The sequence below is a fragment of the Lissotriton helveticus genome, chromosome 11, assembly GCF_964261635.1.
Source record: "Lissotriton helveticus chromosome 11, aLisHel1.1, whole genome shotgun sequence".
Lineage (NCBI taxonomy): Eukaryota > Metazoa > Chordata > Amphibia > Caudata > Salamandridae > Lissotriton > Lissotriton helveticus.
In genome coordinates this window covers 1,058,070,139-1,058,084,198 of record NC_136072.1, presented here as the reverse complement: position 1 = coordinate 1,058,084,198, position 14,060 = coordinate 1,058,070,139, and the positions used below count along the sequence as shown (strand labels likewise).

The 14,060-nt window shown below is 47.7% G+C and overlaps 1 protein-coding gene across 1 annotated transcript; it reads right to left on the bottom strand.

The window, feature by feature from the left end:
* Positions 1–1,660: 1,660 nt before the first annotated feature.
* Positions 1,661–1,894, bottom strand: LOC144790935 (pleckstrin homology domain-containing family A member 5-like). The gene has a single exon (XM_078665564.1). The coding sequence runs from the start codon at positions 1,892–1,894 to the stop codon at positions 1,661–1,663; it is 234 nt and encodes a 77-aa protein (XP_078521690.1).
* Positions 1,895–14,060: the final 12,166 nt, after the last annotated feature.

Sequence of the window (14,060 nt, the reverse complement as noted above, 5' to 3'; positions counted from 1 at the left end):
GCACTTTACACTTCTTGGTGCTATTTTACTTAAAACGTTCAAAATTCATATCTCAAATTCCTCCTATCAGGCGTTTGTCATTTTGGCGTCATTTCAATTATCAACTTTTACTCAATTTTTCAAATTTGTTTTAAAGGTTTTACTCAATTTTTCAAATTTGTCTTCACATTTTGATTGTTTTACATATCACCTTCATTACTGTTTCATTACTGCATACATTCTTTACACATTGCCTTTAAGTTAAGGCTGTCTGCTCTGTGCCATAATTACTGTCGTGTGCTTCTTAATGAACACAGAAATACTTTAAGCTGTTCTATGTAAAACTAATTACACAATTTTCATGAGTGATGTTATTTATTCACATCCTCATCCAAGTACATTTTATGTAAAAGTGTATTCAATACATATAGGTAAAAAATGTGCCCAGAGAAAGGCATGGGGAGAGGTGGGGTAGGTAAGTGGTTTGTGAGGATTGGGGTTAAGTGAAAAGTTTCAAAGGTCAAATGTGGTCACAAAAATGAATAGTTGACATCATATAAGCATGTTTTTACAGCCACATATATACAACATTTGTAGACCTATCCCATATGATAAAACACAGCCTGGGGGCTCCTACTATCAGAGAGCGAGCTACAACCTGAAGGTATGAGCAGTTCGTAATACGAACGATAATTATCTTGCGTTTGTACAAAAGGTCCAGAAGAATAAAAGAAAACAAGCCCGTGCTTCAATCGCGGGGACTATCGTCCGGCTCTCCCGAGTGAATCACTCGTATTACGAACTGCACATACCTTCAGGTTGTAGCACGCTCTCTGATAGTAGGAGCCAACAGGCCCAACCTTCCCTTATTGATTCTGCCCCACACTCATGGTGGCTTACCGGTGCCCCTCCCCACCCCACTTCACGTTCTAGTCCTGAAGAAGACCCATATTAAGGTGGAACTCATCCTACGCCATCCGGGGGTCGAAACGTCGACTTTTACTTCTACACCTACCCATGAACAACAGATTATTGTTACTGTGTTTTATCATATGGGATAGGTCTACATGTGTTGTATATATGTGGATCTAAAAACATGCTTATGTGATGTCAATTATTCATTTTTGTGACCACATTTGACCTTTGAAACTTTTCCCTTAACCCCAATCCTCACAAACCACTTACCTACCCAACCTCTCCCCACGCCTAGGAATGAATGGGAAGCCATTCTGTATTACTGATTCGGTAAATACCAAATCGGTAATAGGGGATACATTTTCAAGGGTGGCAGGGTTTCACATTGACTTACTGTTGCACCCCTGAATAGTGCATGGGTGCACATGTGGCACACATACATGCCCTTATGGCATGTATGTCTGCCACATCGCACTGTTGTAAAAGCAAAATAATTGCTTTTGCAAAGGTTTTCAATATTTACCACCAACTTGTAGTTGGTGGTAAATAACGAATCCTTAACTCAGGAATGCACTAACTTGAGTGCTCTCTACATTACGAATTCGGTAATTTACCGAATCGGAATGTTAAGAATTCGGTAATTTACCGATTCCTTAAATTACCGAATCGGTACATGCCACCTACATCTAAAAAGCCCAATACCGGTCGGTAACGGCTGAAATTCGGTCATTTCGGCCGTTACCGACCGGTATTGGGCGACCTACATCTAGCCCTTAATGTAGTATCTGGCTCCTTCAAAGGTATATCTTTCTTCCCAACCTGTGGGCAAGTCTGAGCTCGCCCTGTGTCCGGTCACCACCGCTTCTCCGGTGACTAAGTGCAGCAAGGTGGTGCTCTTCGCCTCCTCGTTGATGAAGAAGACCCGGCCGTGCTTGGTGACGCTGTAGCTCCACGGCCGAGGCAAGGAGCAGACCCAGTCCAGGATCAGATCTGCCACCATGTCTACGAGCGCTGCTGGGGAACGGCGGCGGCTGGGGGAAACCGAGCACGGCATGCAGGCGCGCGCACGCGTATTCATGATTCATAATGCGTAATCATGATTTTTGGCAGGAACAGATGAATAAGTTACTCACCGTCGGGAACGCATTTCTAGAGTATTCTATATATAAATGCAGATCCCTTACCTTGTGAATATTCCCCATGTGTTAAACAGGATCCAGAAACTTTAAAGAAGAACTGCTGTGTGCCAGTAGGTGGTGCTGTGCAGCTCCTCACCCATGTCCTTTTGCTCCGGAAGTGATGAGCGGAGCCATGGATTATCACCACCCACACACGATGACGTCAGCTGCTTCCTTAGACTGCCAGCGGATTGGCTTGAGCAGTGTGCAGAGCTCTCTATTGGGACCTTTTTTAGATGGAAAAAGAGCCCAGTTCATAGAATAGGGAAGCAGGAAGGTCAATGAGGGACATGCGATTACACAGAGTATCAACCAGAAAGAACAATACCAAAGGTACGTTGATCGTCTGAAGGATACTTCTAACCACAGATTCCTCACCTTGTGAACAGATGCTATATCAGCACAAGTGGTGGGTCTGTGAAATGGCTCAGTCCAAAATGTCCTGCTGGACAGAGCAGGTAAAATGCCTCTCTAGATGGACCTCACTGGCTAGGCAGTACAGAGGCGTAACAAAACCTAATCAGGCCCCCCTGCAAGGAATGTTGAGGGGGGGCCCCCTACAATGCCAGTCCTTCGCAGTCACCAACCACCCTGTAGAAGTACTTCACCTTTGCCACCTGCACCAACATGACATCAGCAGGAGTTTCCATGATACGTTTAGCATTAAAGAGAAAAACGTTATCCTTGTGGGATGAGCATGCTCTCCATATATGCACACTGGAAATCGAGCTGTACTTTTAATTATAATATTGTTATTATTAACAAAATTAACTTTAGAGGTTGAGTGAACATTTCCCTCACCAACGCCTAAATAGGGGAGTAGGTGGTTTGTAAGGGATGTGGAGATGTAAATGAAATCTCGTCACTAAAAGATCCTCCCGCCACCAGCCTGCACATCCCAGCAGCGAGATTGGTGCTTTGTCGCCTCTGCTTCCCGCCCAGGCGCCTTAAGAGCCGGCGCCACCTCCTGCATCTTGGGGTGAACCCGGCCAAAGCCCGGGTCAAGGGCGAGTCCTTCTGCACGCGGCAGAAAACAGAGGAGGCTGGGCTGGGCCACCCCTTTTTCGCCTGACCCCAGCTTAAGGTTTCGTGCCCGCCCTCCTGTACCTTCCCTGAGCTGCCTGCTGTCCCTGCATGCAGTCCCTGTCCCTGCGCTGCGCGCCCCTGAGCTTCCTTCAGTCTCTGTCCTTACACTGCCCGCTTCCCATCCCTGCACTGCTTGCTATCCCTGCGCTACCTGCTGTTTCTGTGCTATCTACTGTTCCTGCTCTGCCTGAAGTTCCTATCCCTGCGCTGCCTGCTGTGCCTGTGCTGTCCGCCCCCCTGTCCCTGTGTTGCCTGCTGCCCCATGCTGCCTGATGCCCCTCCCCCTACATTGCCTGCAGTCCCTGCCCAGGTGCTGCCTGCTGTTTCTGTCCCTGCTCTGCCTGCAGTCACTATCCCTGCGCTGTTCACCCCCTGGCTCAGGCGCTCATGCTGCCCCTGTGCTGCTGCTGTCCCCATCCCTGCCCAGTCTGCTGTCCCTGCGCAACCTGCTATCCCTGCACGGCCTGCTGTCCTTGTCCCTTCACGGCCTGCTGCCCCTGTCCCTACCTGCGGTCCTTTCCCATGCGCTGTCTGCTGTCCCTGCTCCTTTGCTACCTGCCCCCATTCCAGCACTGCCTGCTGTCCCTGCATTGCCTACTGTCCTTGTGCCTTCGCTGCTCATCCCAGGTCTTTGCCCGGTGCCCGGGTCCACTTGACTCCGATTAGGACCACCAATGAAGGCTGCCTCACAGGCTCGCAGCGGATGTGCGCAGTGTGCGTGCTGCCAACACACCGCCGATTGGACAACCCCCAGCGCCCGGACACCTGCTACACACCGGTACACTGCCAAGCTACTCCTGGACCCCAGATGCTGAAACAACAGCTGCCTCTCCTCCTCCCTACGAACTACCAAAAGACCTTTAACCTGCCGACACTGCCACTCCTCCTGCGACATAACCTACGAAAGATCCTGCACTGCTCCTGCCACAAGACCGAGAATACCCCGGAACTGCTCCATTGTATCCTGCACAACACCCGCTCCCTCACCAAATAGGCAATGGAAATCTGGGACACCATCGCCACCCTCTCCACACATATTGCCTTCATCACTGAAACGTGGCTCAACCACTCCTTGAGCCCGACATCATAACCGCCACTCTCGAAGGCCACAAGATGGTACACCGAGACCGCGCTAACAAACAAGGCGGAGGCATCACGATCATCTTCAAGCAAACCACCAGATACATCATCACCAACGACGACCCCACACATCTCATGTAACACCTCAACTTCCTACCACAAACAGACGCAAAGACAACGATAAGAGGCACCCTCGCATACAGACCCCAGGGACCACGAGCGACGTCATCCCCAACCTCATCGCCTACTCTAGCAATCGACTCTTACCACTACGTTCTACTCTGTGAGGTCAAATTACACATAGATGACCCCAACTGCGCCAACTCCATCGCCCTCCTAGAGCCAGACACACACTCAACCACATTTTCACCTGCAGCAACAGAATCAAATTGAGCCGTACCACTCACCCGGACTGACCACACCATAGTACACTTCACCATCACCGATGCCCAGTATATCATCACCAGGCATCAGATCACCTTCCACTGCAATTGGAGCAAGGTCACCGAAACTCAGTGGTCACAGGTCTTCACTGCCTCCCAACCTGAGGCCTCAACAGACCTTGGCCAGGCCGCCCAGAACTTTGCTGGCTGGCTTACCGACAGCGCTGGCAGAACTGCTCCACTGAAACCTACAAAATCCAACAAGACCTACACGCATGCCAAATGGTACATCCCAGAACTCAGGACCACCAAGCACAACTGCCACCAACTGGAAAAACAACGGCACACCCTCAAAACCCCGCCGACAGAGCAGCTCACGAAACAGCCCTCTGTAACACATGAAAGAAGCCAAGAAAGCAGCCATCACTACCCCCATCAAGTCTGCGGCCAACCTCACAAAGGAACTCTTCAAAACAGTAAAAGAATGATCAAACCCTACAGACATAGAGAACACCATCCACCACACCCAAGAACTCTGCGACACCCTCTCACGCTACTTCCACAGCAAAATCACCAACACCTACAACAATTTCAATATCCAACCCATCGCCCACAATCAACCAGCGAACGTCAGCCAAACCATTACCACCTGGTCTCCGGTCACCGCCCTGACCCCCTCGACCATCATGTCTTCCATCCACTCTGGGGCATCCACCGACCCCTGCCTCCACTGCCTCTACCACTTTGCAATGAACCTAATCAGCATGTAACTCACCAGCATCCTCAACCCCTACATCTTAAAAAGTAATCTTCCCGGACAGATGGAAAGACGCAGACGTAAGACCCTCTCTTAAAGAAAGCCTCCGCCGACCCCAGGGATCTCAACCTTTACAGCCCAATCACCCTACTCCCCTAACCAGCCAAAGTACTTCGGAAAGCCTTCAACCAGCAGCTCATCAAATTCCTGGAACAAAACCACCTACTGGACACAATCAGGATGCCGTGCTAACCACAGCCCTGAGACTACGCTGATCACAGCCACAGATGACATCAGAACACTCTCCAACCATAGAGAAACTGCGGCTCTGATCCTTCTCGACCTCTCCGCGGCGATCAACACTGTCCCCAACAACACCCTCATCAATAGACTCTACAACATAGGCATACAGCAAGACGTCCTCAAGTGGATTGCCTCCTTCCTTACAGGTTGCACACAGAGCATCCGACTGCCTCCCTTCACCTCCACACCCAAAGACACCATATGCAACGTACTACAAGGATCATCCTTCAGCCTCACCCTGTTCAACATTTACATGACTCCCCTTGCAGACGTTGTCAGATTCCATTGACTCAACATGATCTCCTATGCAGACGACACTCAAGTGATCCTCTCCCTCAACGACGACCCCTTCAATGCAAATTCAACTTCCGTGACGCCATGACTAATGTAGTAAAATGGATGAGAGACAGCTGCCTCAAACTCAATTCCGCAAAAATCGAAGTACTGATCTTTGGGAAGAACACTTCTGCATGGGACTTCAACTGGTGGCCTGCCGAACTCGGATGTACAATGACACAACTAACCATGCACCAACCTTGGCATCATCCTCTACAGCCAACTAACCATGAAACTACTAGTTAACACAGTCATCTCCTCCTGCTTCCACACACTTCGCATGCTCTGCATAATCTTCAGATGGAACCCTACCAACACCAGAAAGATCATAACTCAGGCCCTCGTCACCAGCCACCTTGACTACGGCAACACCCTCTATGTGCCATCTCCACCCATCTCCTCAGAAGACTGCAGAACGCTGTATCCAGACTCATCCTGGTCCTCCACAAACTAACACACATCACCCCCTCGTGAGAGACCTCTACTGGGTCCCAATCAAAAATAGATGTCAGTTCAAGAACCTAGCGCATGCCTACAAAGCCTTCCACGACCTAGGACCTGCCAAAATTAATCATCAACTGAACTTCCACCCTTAAGACATCTGCGCTCCTCTTCACTCGCCCTTGTACACACCTCTCACACCCGTCGCAGTGGTGGCCGCTCCTTATCCTACATTGCTCCTAAGACTTGGAACAACCTTCCCCTCCAGCTCCGTACACCCCCTCGCTGGCAGACTTGAGAAAGAGACTCAAGACCTGGCTCTTTAACTGAGACACAGTGCCCAGATACCCCTAGGGGTGATAGTGTTGGGCTTTACAAATGCTGTTTGATTGATTGATTGGAGATTAAGCAAGTTATTTCTATTTTGGTAGAACAAGTTAATCTGCCAAAACTTTGCAGAGCTTCCATTCTATGAGGCTGACAGTTCCCTATTCCAATTAATGGCTTATTCGGAGTCCCCAGGTGTAGCACCATTTTATCTGTGACTTAATGTGTGAACCCTCCCAGGCCGAAGTTCACCTCTAGGGACACCAATGATAGTCTGGCTAGTAGAATTTTAAACATCACATATAATAAACACATAGAGAACATAATTCAGATGTATATAATGGTCCATGCAGTAATCAGTAATAATGGTAATTGGTGTTTTGGGTAATAGGGCCACTGGAATTATGTGATTCTACTGCTGCGTCATTTTCCACATTATTATGCATTTGCTACATAACATCATCTGCTGTAAAGAGTTTAGCAAAACAAAATTTGTTTCTAACTCAAATGGATCAAAAGATAGTAAAGTCAAGAGACTGAGAATAAAAAAAGAGAGAGGGGGATTAGCCCTGCTGGATATACAATTCTATGCCTGGACGTTTCTGATTAAGTATGGGGAAATGCTCCGATAGACCCATCTGTTCAGAAATAGGTAGACTGCTCTCTGTAATGTTAAAAGATGTGGAAGGAGGCAAGGTTGGATAGATGTAAAAGTTTGCAGACCCCAAGTATTTAAAAAATGCGAGATTATGCTCTGTAGAGTGGTTAAATCTGCCTATTTAAGAAGGAACCATTTGTTTTCAATTCATAGGGCATATTGGACCACACTCAGGTTGTCGAAGTTTGGGAGCGGTGAAGTTGTAGTACATCCCAAATGTGGACAAAATACAGCAGACGATATACACATGTTTGTGGAATACAACCATTTTGTGAAGACGTGAGTAAAGCTTTATCCGATATTCCTAAAATCCAAATTTAGGTAAGCCCGTCTCTTATCTTTTTTGGATTATCTAATGTACAATCAAAAGTTAATAGAGAGCAGTCGAAATTATTGTTTTATGTAATCTTGTTGACAGGTAGAGAGATTTGTAGGAAGTGGGTGGTCTTAAACCCCCCACCTCTTATATAAGTACTGTCGACAGTCCATGAAGAATACTATGAGAATTGATATAGTAGACCCTGGAAAGAAAAGATACGCTTTTTGGTTACCTCTAACAAGATGGGTAGATACAGAGGGCTAGTGGAGGAGTGATATGTTATATGATTACACCTTGATAGTTCAGTTGGCACACAGCCTACCATGTAAAGTCTGCTTGGTGGATAAAAGAGGTGCAGAAGTACGGTTTCATTCGAAGGGCAAAACTGATATTTCTCTTCCAGCATAAGGGCAAGATTCCGAATAATCATGCTATGGAAGGTGAATCTGAGGCAAATAAGGACAAAAAAAGATATTAAAATCCCTTCTCTGAGCACAAACAATTCTATCTGTATAATGTTTATCTCTGTGTCTCACGGTGATAATGTCATGTCTATGATACTTTGTTTTGAGGTGAAGTCATTTTGATAGATGATAATATGGTTGCATGCTTCTTGTACACTGAGCAAAAGGTTACTAAAAACAATGTTTTAATTATTTTTAAAAAGTTATTCAAATTTAAGTGACATGTTGCTGTGCAGTAGAAGGCCCTATGCAAACGTTGATTGGCCACCTCTACTAAATTTGTATGTTAAACTGATACAAATGAGGTCAACCTTTTGCCCAGGCAGTGTTAACTTGTTAAGAAATAACAAAATTATATAGCAATACTATCACAAAATGTGAAACATTCCGTCACGTAATTTACCTGTTTGTGCTGCATAATTCCAATGACCTTGGTAAAAAAAATGAAATTACTTGTTTAGGGGTTCACATTCAGTGTAAGAGATGTGGTCACCTTTTCAATGCATCTCCTTTGAATTAAAATAAATCACATGTCCCTAAAAAAATCCTTCCTTTAGTTTATTGCACATGCAGGGTATACCATGCCTACATTTAACTATGTCAAACAGGGCTACTAAGTTTGTCAGCTTATGTATGACATTTCATTTTTACAGCAGTTTATGTGTGACATTTTAAAGTCTTACCCGCGCCACTCTGACTGACACCTTAGGACAAAACGTTGTCTGTGACCCAAGCAGATGCTTTTATTCACATGTAGCAGGAATTTTCCCTGATGCACGTTCAACGACCCTCTGCAGGTAACTTGGCTTAATTGTGCCAGGAATTTTACCTAACAATGCAAATTGACTGCAAACCACTTTCATCACCTGCCCAATAAAATCATGTGCTTGGTCCCCTTCCTTGCAGCCCCTTAAACACTTTGTTGGTATCACTGACTGCCATGCTATATATGAGGAAAGGATTTTACTTTGGAAACTAAAATAACCAATGCTGCTGTATATTCATGCCATAGGAGCTGTCAGTATAAAAACGCAAACCTGCTTTGTGGAAACAATGAAGGGAAAGGCTTCCATGTTCAATGTGAAAAAATAATGATCAATTAGACCTTACACAATGACCTCACATTTTTCCATTTCAGCAATGAATAGTCAATGTTTATATCCTGGTACTTGTAGCCCTCTCTATAATGGTGAAAAGCAAAATAACAAGATACACCTGATAAAAGAGGTTAAGATATCTGCTATAGAATCCTGCAACTTAATGTGATTATTTTAACATTTAATTCACTAATTTTATTTATGTAACACAGATGCTTTACTTGGGTTTAAAAAAATCATGAAGCGCTTGCAAATATTTCGGTAAAGTTGGTCACTTTCGTTTTTCAATGCTGTGCTTTTATTGGCATATGACAATCATTTTTAGGTCGAGCTGACGTTAGCATTCATGCGAAGCATGAATGCTGTCAGCTCGACAACTAATGTGATCCGTATTTAGGAGAGTGGACACCAAAGTGTTACGAGCGTTTTCAGTGTCGGATTTCACCTCGGGAGCGAGCGTCTGGTAGCTGCGCATGCGCAGTGCAAATCCCTTGCTCACACACAGACACACGCAGCCCCCACCCCTCTGCATGCACGCACGCACGCACACAGGCGCGCGCATGCACACGCAGGCATACGGCACACATACAGGCACACATACAGGCACACTATCCCCTACCTCGCATTCTCTCTCAATCACACACAGTCACGCATGCGCACACACGCACGCACATACACTCCCCCCCCCCACCCCCAGGCATACACACAGGCACGCACGCACTTCACATCAGCCCTGGGCCCCACTCACCGACTGCGCTCTTCCGGCGGGGCTCCTCTCGTGCTCCGCGTCTCGTCTCCTCTCCTCTCCTCTTCTGAATCGGGGCTCCCTCAGGTCAGAGGAGCCCCACAACAGGCGCCACACTCCTCCTTCTCCCTGGCCCCCTCCTGGGGACCCGGGCTACCCCGGACCGGCAGGGCGCTCCATGCGCCGGCATGCCTGTTCACGGACCTCGGGAGGCGGGACTTCCGGTCGGCCGCGAGCGGATTGGCCGGGCCTGCCCTCAGAAGTGATTGCCGTGTACTGGCTGTGACTGCGCAGGAAGAGGGGGGATCTATGCAGACTGTGTATTTATTATTCCTGGCCTCCCGTGAGGACTCAAACCCCCTTCAGTGCATTGGACCCTCCAGACCATCAAACATAGAATGTCAACAGCTCCGTGCGTCAGCCCTGGGACCCGGAGATAAACAAATTCACATTCGAGACCCTGGCTCACCTGAGAGGGTTCTGGAAGGGGGAGGGGCTTCTTGTTCCCCAGATAGCAGCGGTAGGCCAGCTCAGCGGAGGAAGATGTGCCCCTCTGCACGCGCTGACTCCGAGAGCAGTCTCGAGCGCAGCTGCGGGTGCTTCCTACCGTGTCCTAATGCCCCAATTATCAGCTTATTGTTTTACAGTAGCTGAGAAAAACCTTTTAATATTGCCAAAGGACACGGTGCAGCAGAGAGTCCGCAACAGAGGTTTATACATTTCATTCGAAAACAGTGCTGGGCCGACAGGATAAGCGCCAGGGTGGACAAACTCTTGGTTTATTAAGGATTTCGCTCCTCCTAACCTCTCGCTGCCCTCCAGAGGCGACGGGACCTCAGGACGTCCCCTCGGATTAGCAAACGCCCACTGCGCGCCAAAACTTTGAAAGTAGCAAAAATAACCAGGTTTCGTGTTCCTTGTTAGCTGGCTGACAGGCAGCTGAGGGTGCTAATTCTGAAGGGGCTAACAACCGCGCTAGGGTCCTATCTGGCACGTGCCCTACAGGGCACTTATATGTGGCACTGCTGAGAGCCGAGCCACAGAGATGCTTATCTGCGGATGACACTGATGAGGAGTACCTCGGAGGAAATGAAGAACTGACTCTCCCACCCACTCACTGACTCTCCCACCCACTCACTGACTCTCCCACCCACTCACTGACTCTCCCACCGGCTCACTGACTCTCTCACCAGCTCACTGACTCTCCCACCCACGCACTGACACTCCCACCCACGCACTGACTCTCCCACCCACGCACTGACTCTCCCACCCACTCACTGACTCTCCCTCCCATTCACTGACTCTCCCTCCCACTCACTCTACCTCCCACTCACTCTCCCTCCCACTCACTATCCCTCCCACCCACTCACCCTCCCACCCACCCACCAACTCACTCTCCCACCCACCCACCCACTCACTCTCCCACCCACCGACTCTCCCACCCACTCACTGACTCTCCCACCCACTCACTGACTCTCCCACCCACTCACTGACTCTCCCACCCACTCAATAACTCTCCCACCCACTCACTAACTCTCCCACCCACTCACTGACTCTTCCACCCACCCACTCACTGACTCTCCCACCCACCCACTCCACCCACCCACTCACTCACTGACTCTCCCACCCACCCACTCACTGACTCTCCCACTGTCACGCTCTCCCACTCTCAACAATACATATATTGCATTACAAATGCAATAGGTGTAACATTTGCGAAAGTATAAGCTATTGGCATTGTAAATAACAATGCTATTAATTTATCCATTTTCAAAACCAACACATAAAAAAATATTGTCATTTACAATGCCAATAGCTCAAACTTTCCTAATGCGAGACCTATTGCATTGCAAATGCTTGTTAAACTATATGTTTTGCAAATTGCTTTTAACTTTGGTCTGGCACATTATTCAAAGTTATTCAAAGCATGCATGAGGGAAATAAGAACTCTGAGTTTCCATCAGATCCTTTAAGGCAACATTGTGAAATCACCTGCAATGACTAGCATTTACTGTCCTGGCTTGTTGTTTTTCCACTTATCAGTACATTCTTTAAACATCTAATGTACGAAGAAAACACTTTAGAATGGGTTCTACAGTAGTTCTAATAAATCCTGACTGATAACTTAAGTAAACAAAGACATAAAGGGAATGTAAAAATAAATAGAGATTACTTCATCTACAGTTGTACTTAACAATCGTGTGCCTTTGCAGAATCTTAAAATGTGAACGAGGGCTGGCGTTTTATTCTGGAAAATGTGGCAACCCTAGCTCTACTCCAATAAATTCTTTGCTGCCTCTTCCCTATAAAACGTGCAGTGCTCTGTGGTGGACGCTCTCATTTAGGGCCCCCCACCCTACTCACTCCAGTAAGGTGCCTGGCAGGGACTGAAGAGAAACAAATACTTTTTTTGTATCTTTTCAGTCTGGGGCCAGTGCTGTATCAGCTCAAAACAGGCAGCACACAGACACATACAGCACAGACAAGCGGAGAGAACCACCTTCCTTTAGAGAAGACCGGGGGCCCCGCATCGCGGGGTGTTCGTTAAGCCCCTGAGGTAGTAGTGTTTTGTGAACGTATGTACAGACACCCACGTAGCCGTCTGACAAATGTCTAGGAGAGTTACTCTGTGTGCTAGCTCAATGGTAGCAACCTTAGCTCTGGTGTAATAAGCCTGTATGTTGGGGACAGTTCATGGCTTAGGGCCATCATAGATAGCCATGTGTGACATTTTTAAAATGTCAGTGAGATTATGAGTGACATTCTAAGGACTATGACTGACACTTTTCTGCAAGCAAAAATCATGCAATGAAGACTAGGGAAACTTTTAAATATCAGAAATTACAGCCATTTGAGCAACAAGAAACTGCAAGAACTTCTTGAAATTGCTGAGGAGCACCAGAAAAGGAAGGACACTAACCTTAGTTGTAACGGACCTCCTTCCCACCGCCCCCCCACAACTCCCCCCCCTCAAGTGCCGAGAGAACTCAGCGAGAGCCAGCCTGCCTGGTAAAACTGACACGCACTGACCCACAATCTGTGAAGATAAAAGTTAGTCAGGGGCGCCCATGATAAGGATGAGGAGACAGAGCATCCCTGCGGCCGGGCCTACAGATTTACTGTGATTAAATCAGATCTGTACTTGCAGATAAACCAGGCTTACTCAGAAGGATGGATAAGACAGAGCTGCTCTGCCTGCAAATTTTAAACAATATTGATTGTATGTGACTGAAATAATTTATTCAGGGATGATCAACTGTGCGTGCTGCGGCGGTAAGTAAGTTCCGGACAGGGGGCCCTCTGAGGAATGACGCTAACCTACCCCCACCCCTCCCCCGCACCGAGCCCCAGAGCAGAGAGAGCCCTGCCTGGTAAAACTGTCACGCAGTGACCCGGCCTTTAATATAATACCTTACTACTGCCCTAAGATCAATGATGTGAGTCAGACAGAGCAGCCCTGCGGCCCGCCTGCATTTACTGTGATAAATCACAGTGATCAGACTGCAGATAAACCAGGAGAATCGCTGACTCGGGAAGGATGATGAGACAGATCATCCCTGCAGATGCTATTGTGTGTTACATCATTTTTTTCAGATGACTCATCGTGTAGTATAATAAAACACTTACTAGACGACTTCAGAGACTCGGGGACCTGCCGCACAGCGCTGCAGCACTGTGACTGCACTGCTGCATGATGCACTCTGCAGCCGCACTTGCAGTCTTCATCTTCTTCTCCCCCCCAGACACTGCAGGCTGCTGACTCACTCGTCCCCCGCTTGCCCGCAGTAATTTGCGCCACCCGTGATCATCGATGCCTCTTGCATGGCGGGCGGCCATGAAGAGAGTCACTCACTGTCCCGTGTCGCCGGTGAGTGAAAGGAATTTTAGTCTACACGTATTAATTCAGCCAAGCAATAGCTTCAAAGTTAGTAGGTTGGGCTGCACACAGGAAAGCTTTTCACAGGCAACCGGAGAGCTACCAGTAGCTCACG

Bases quoted from the DNA above. Each gene is read 5' to 3' on its own strand.
- LOC144790935 (XM_078665564.1), bottom strand. From the start codon at position 1,894: ATGGTGGCAGATCTGATCCTGGACTGGGTCTGCTCCTTGCCTCGGCCG.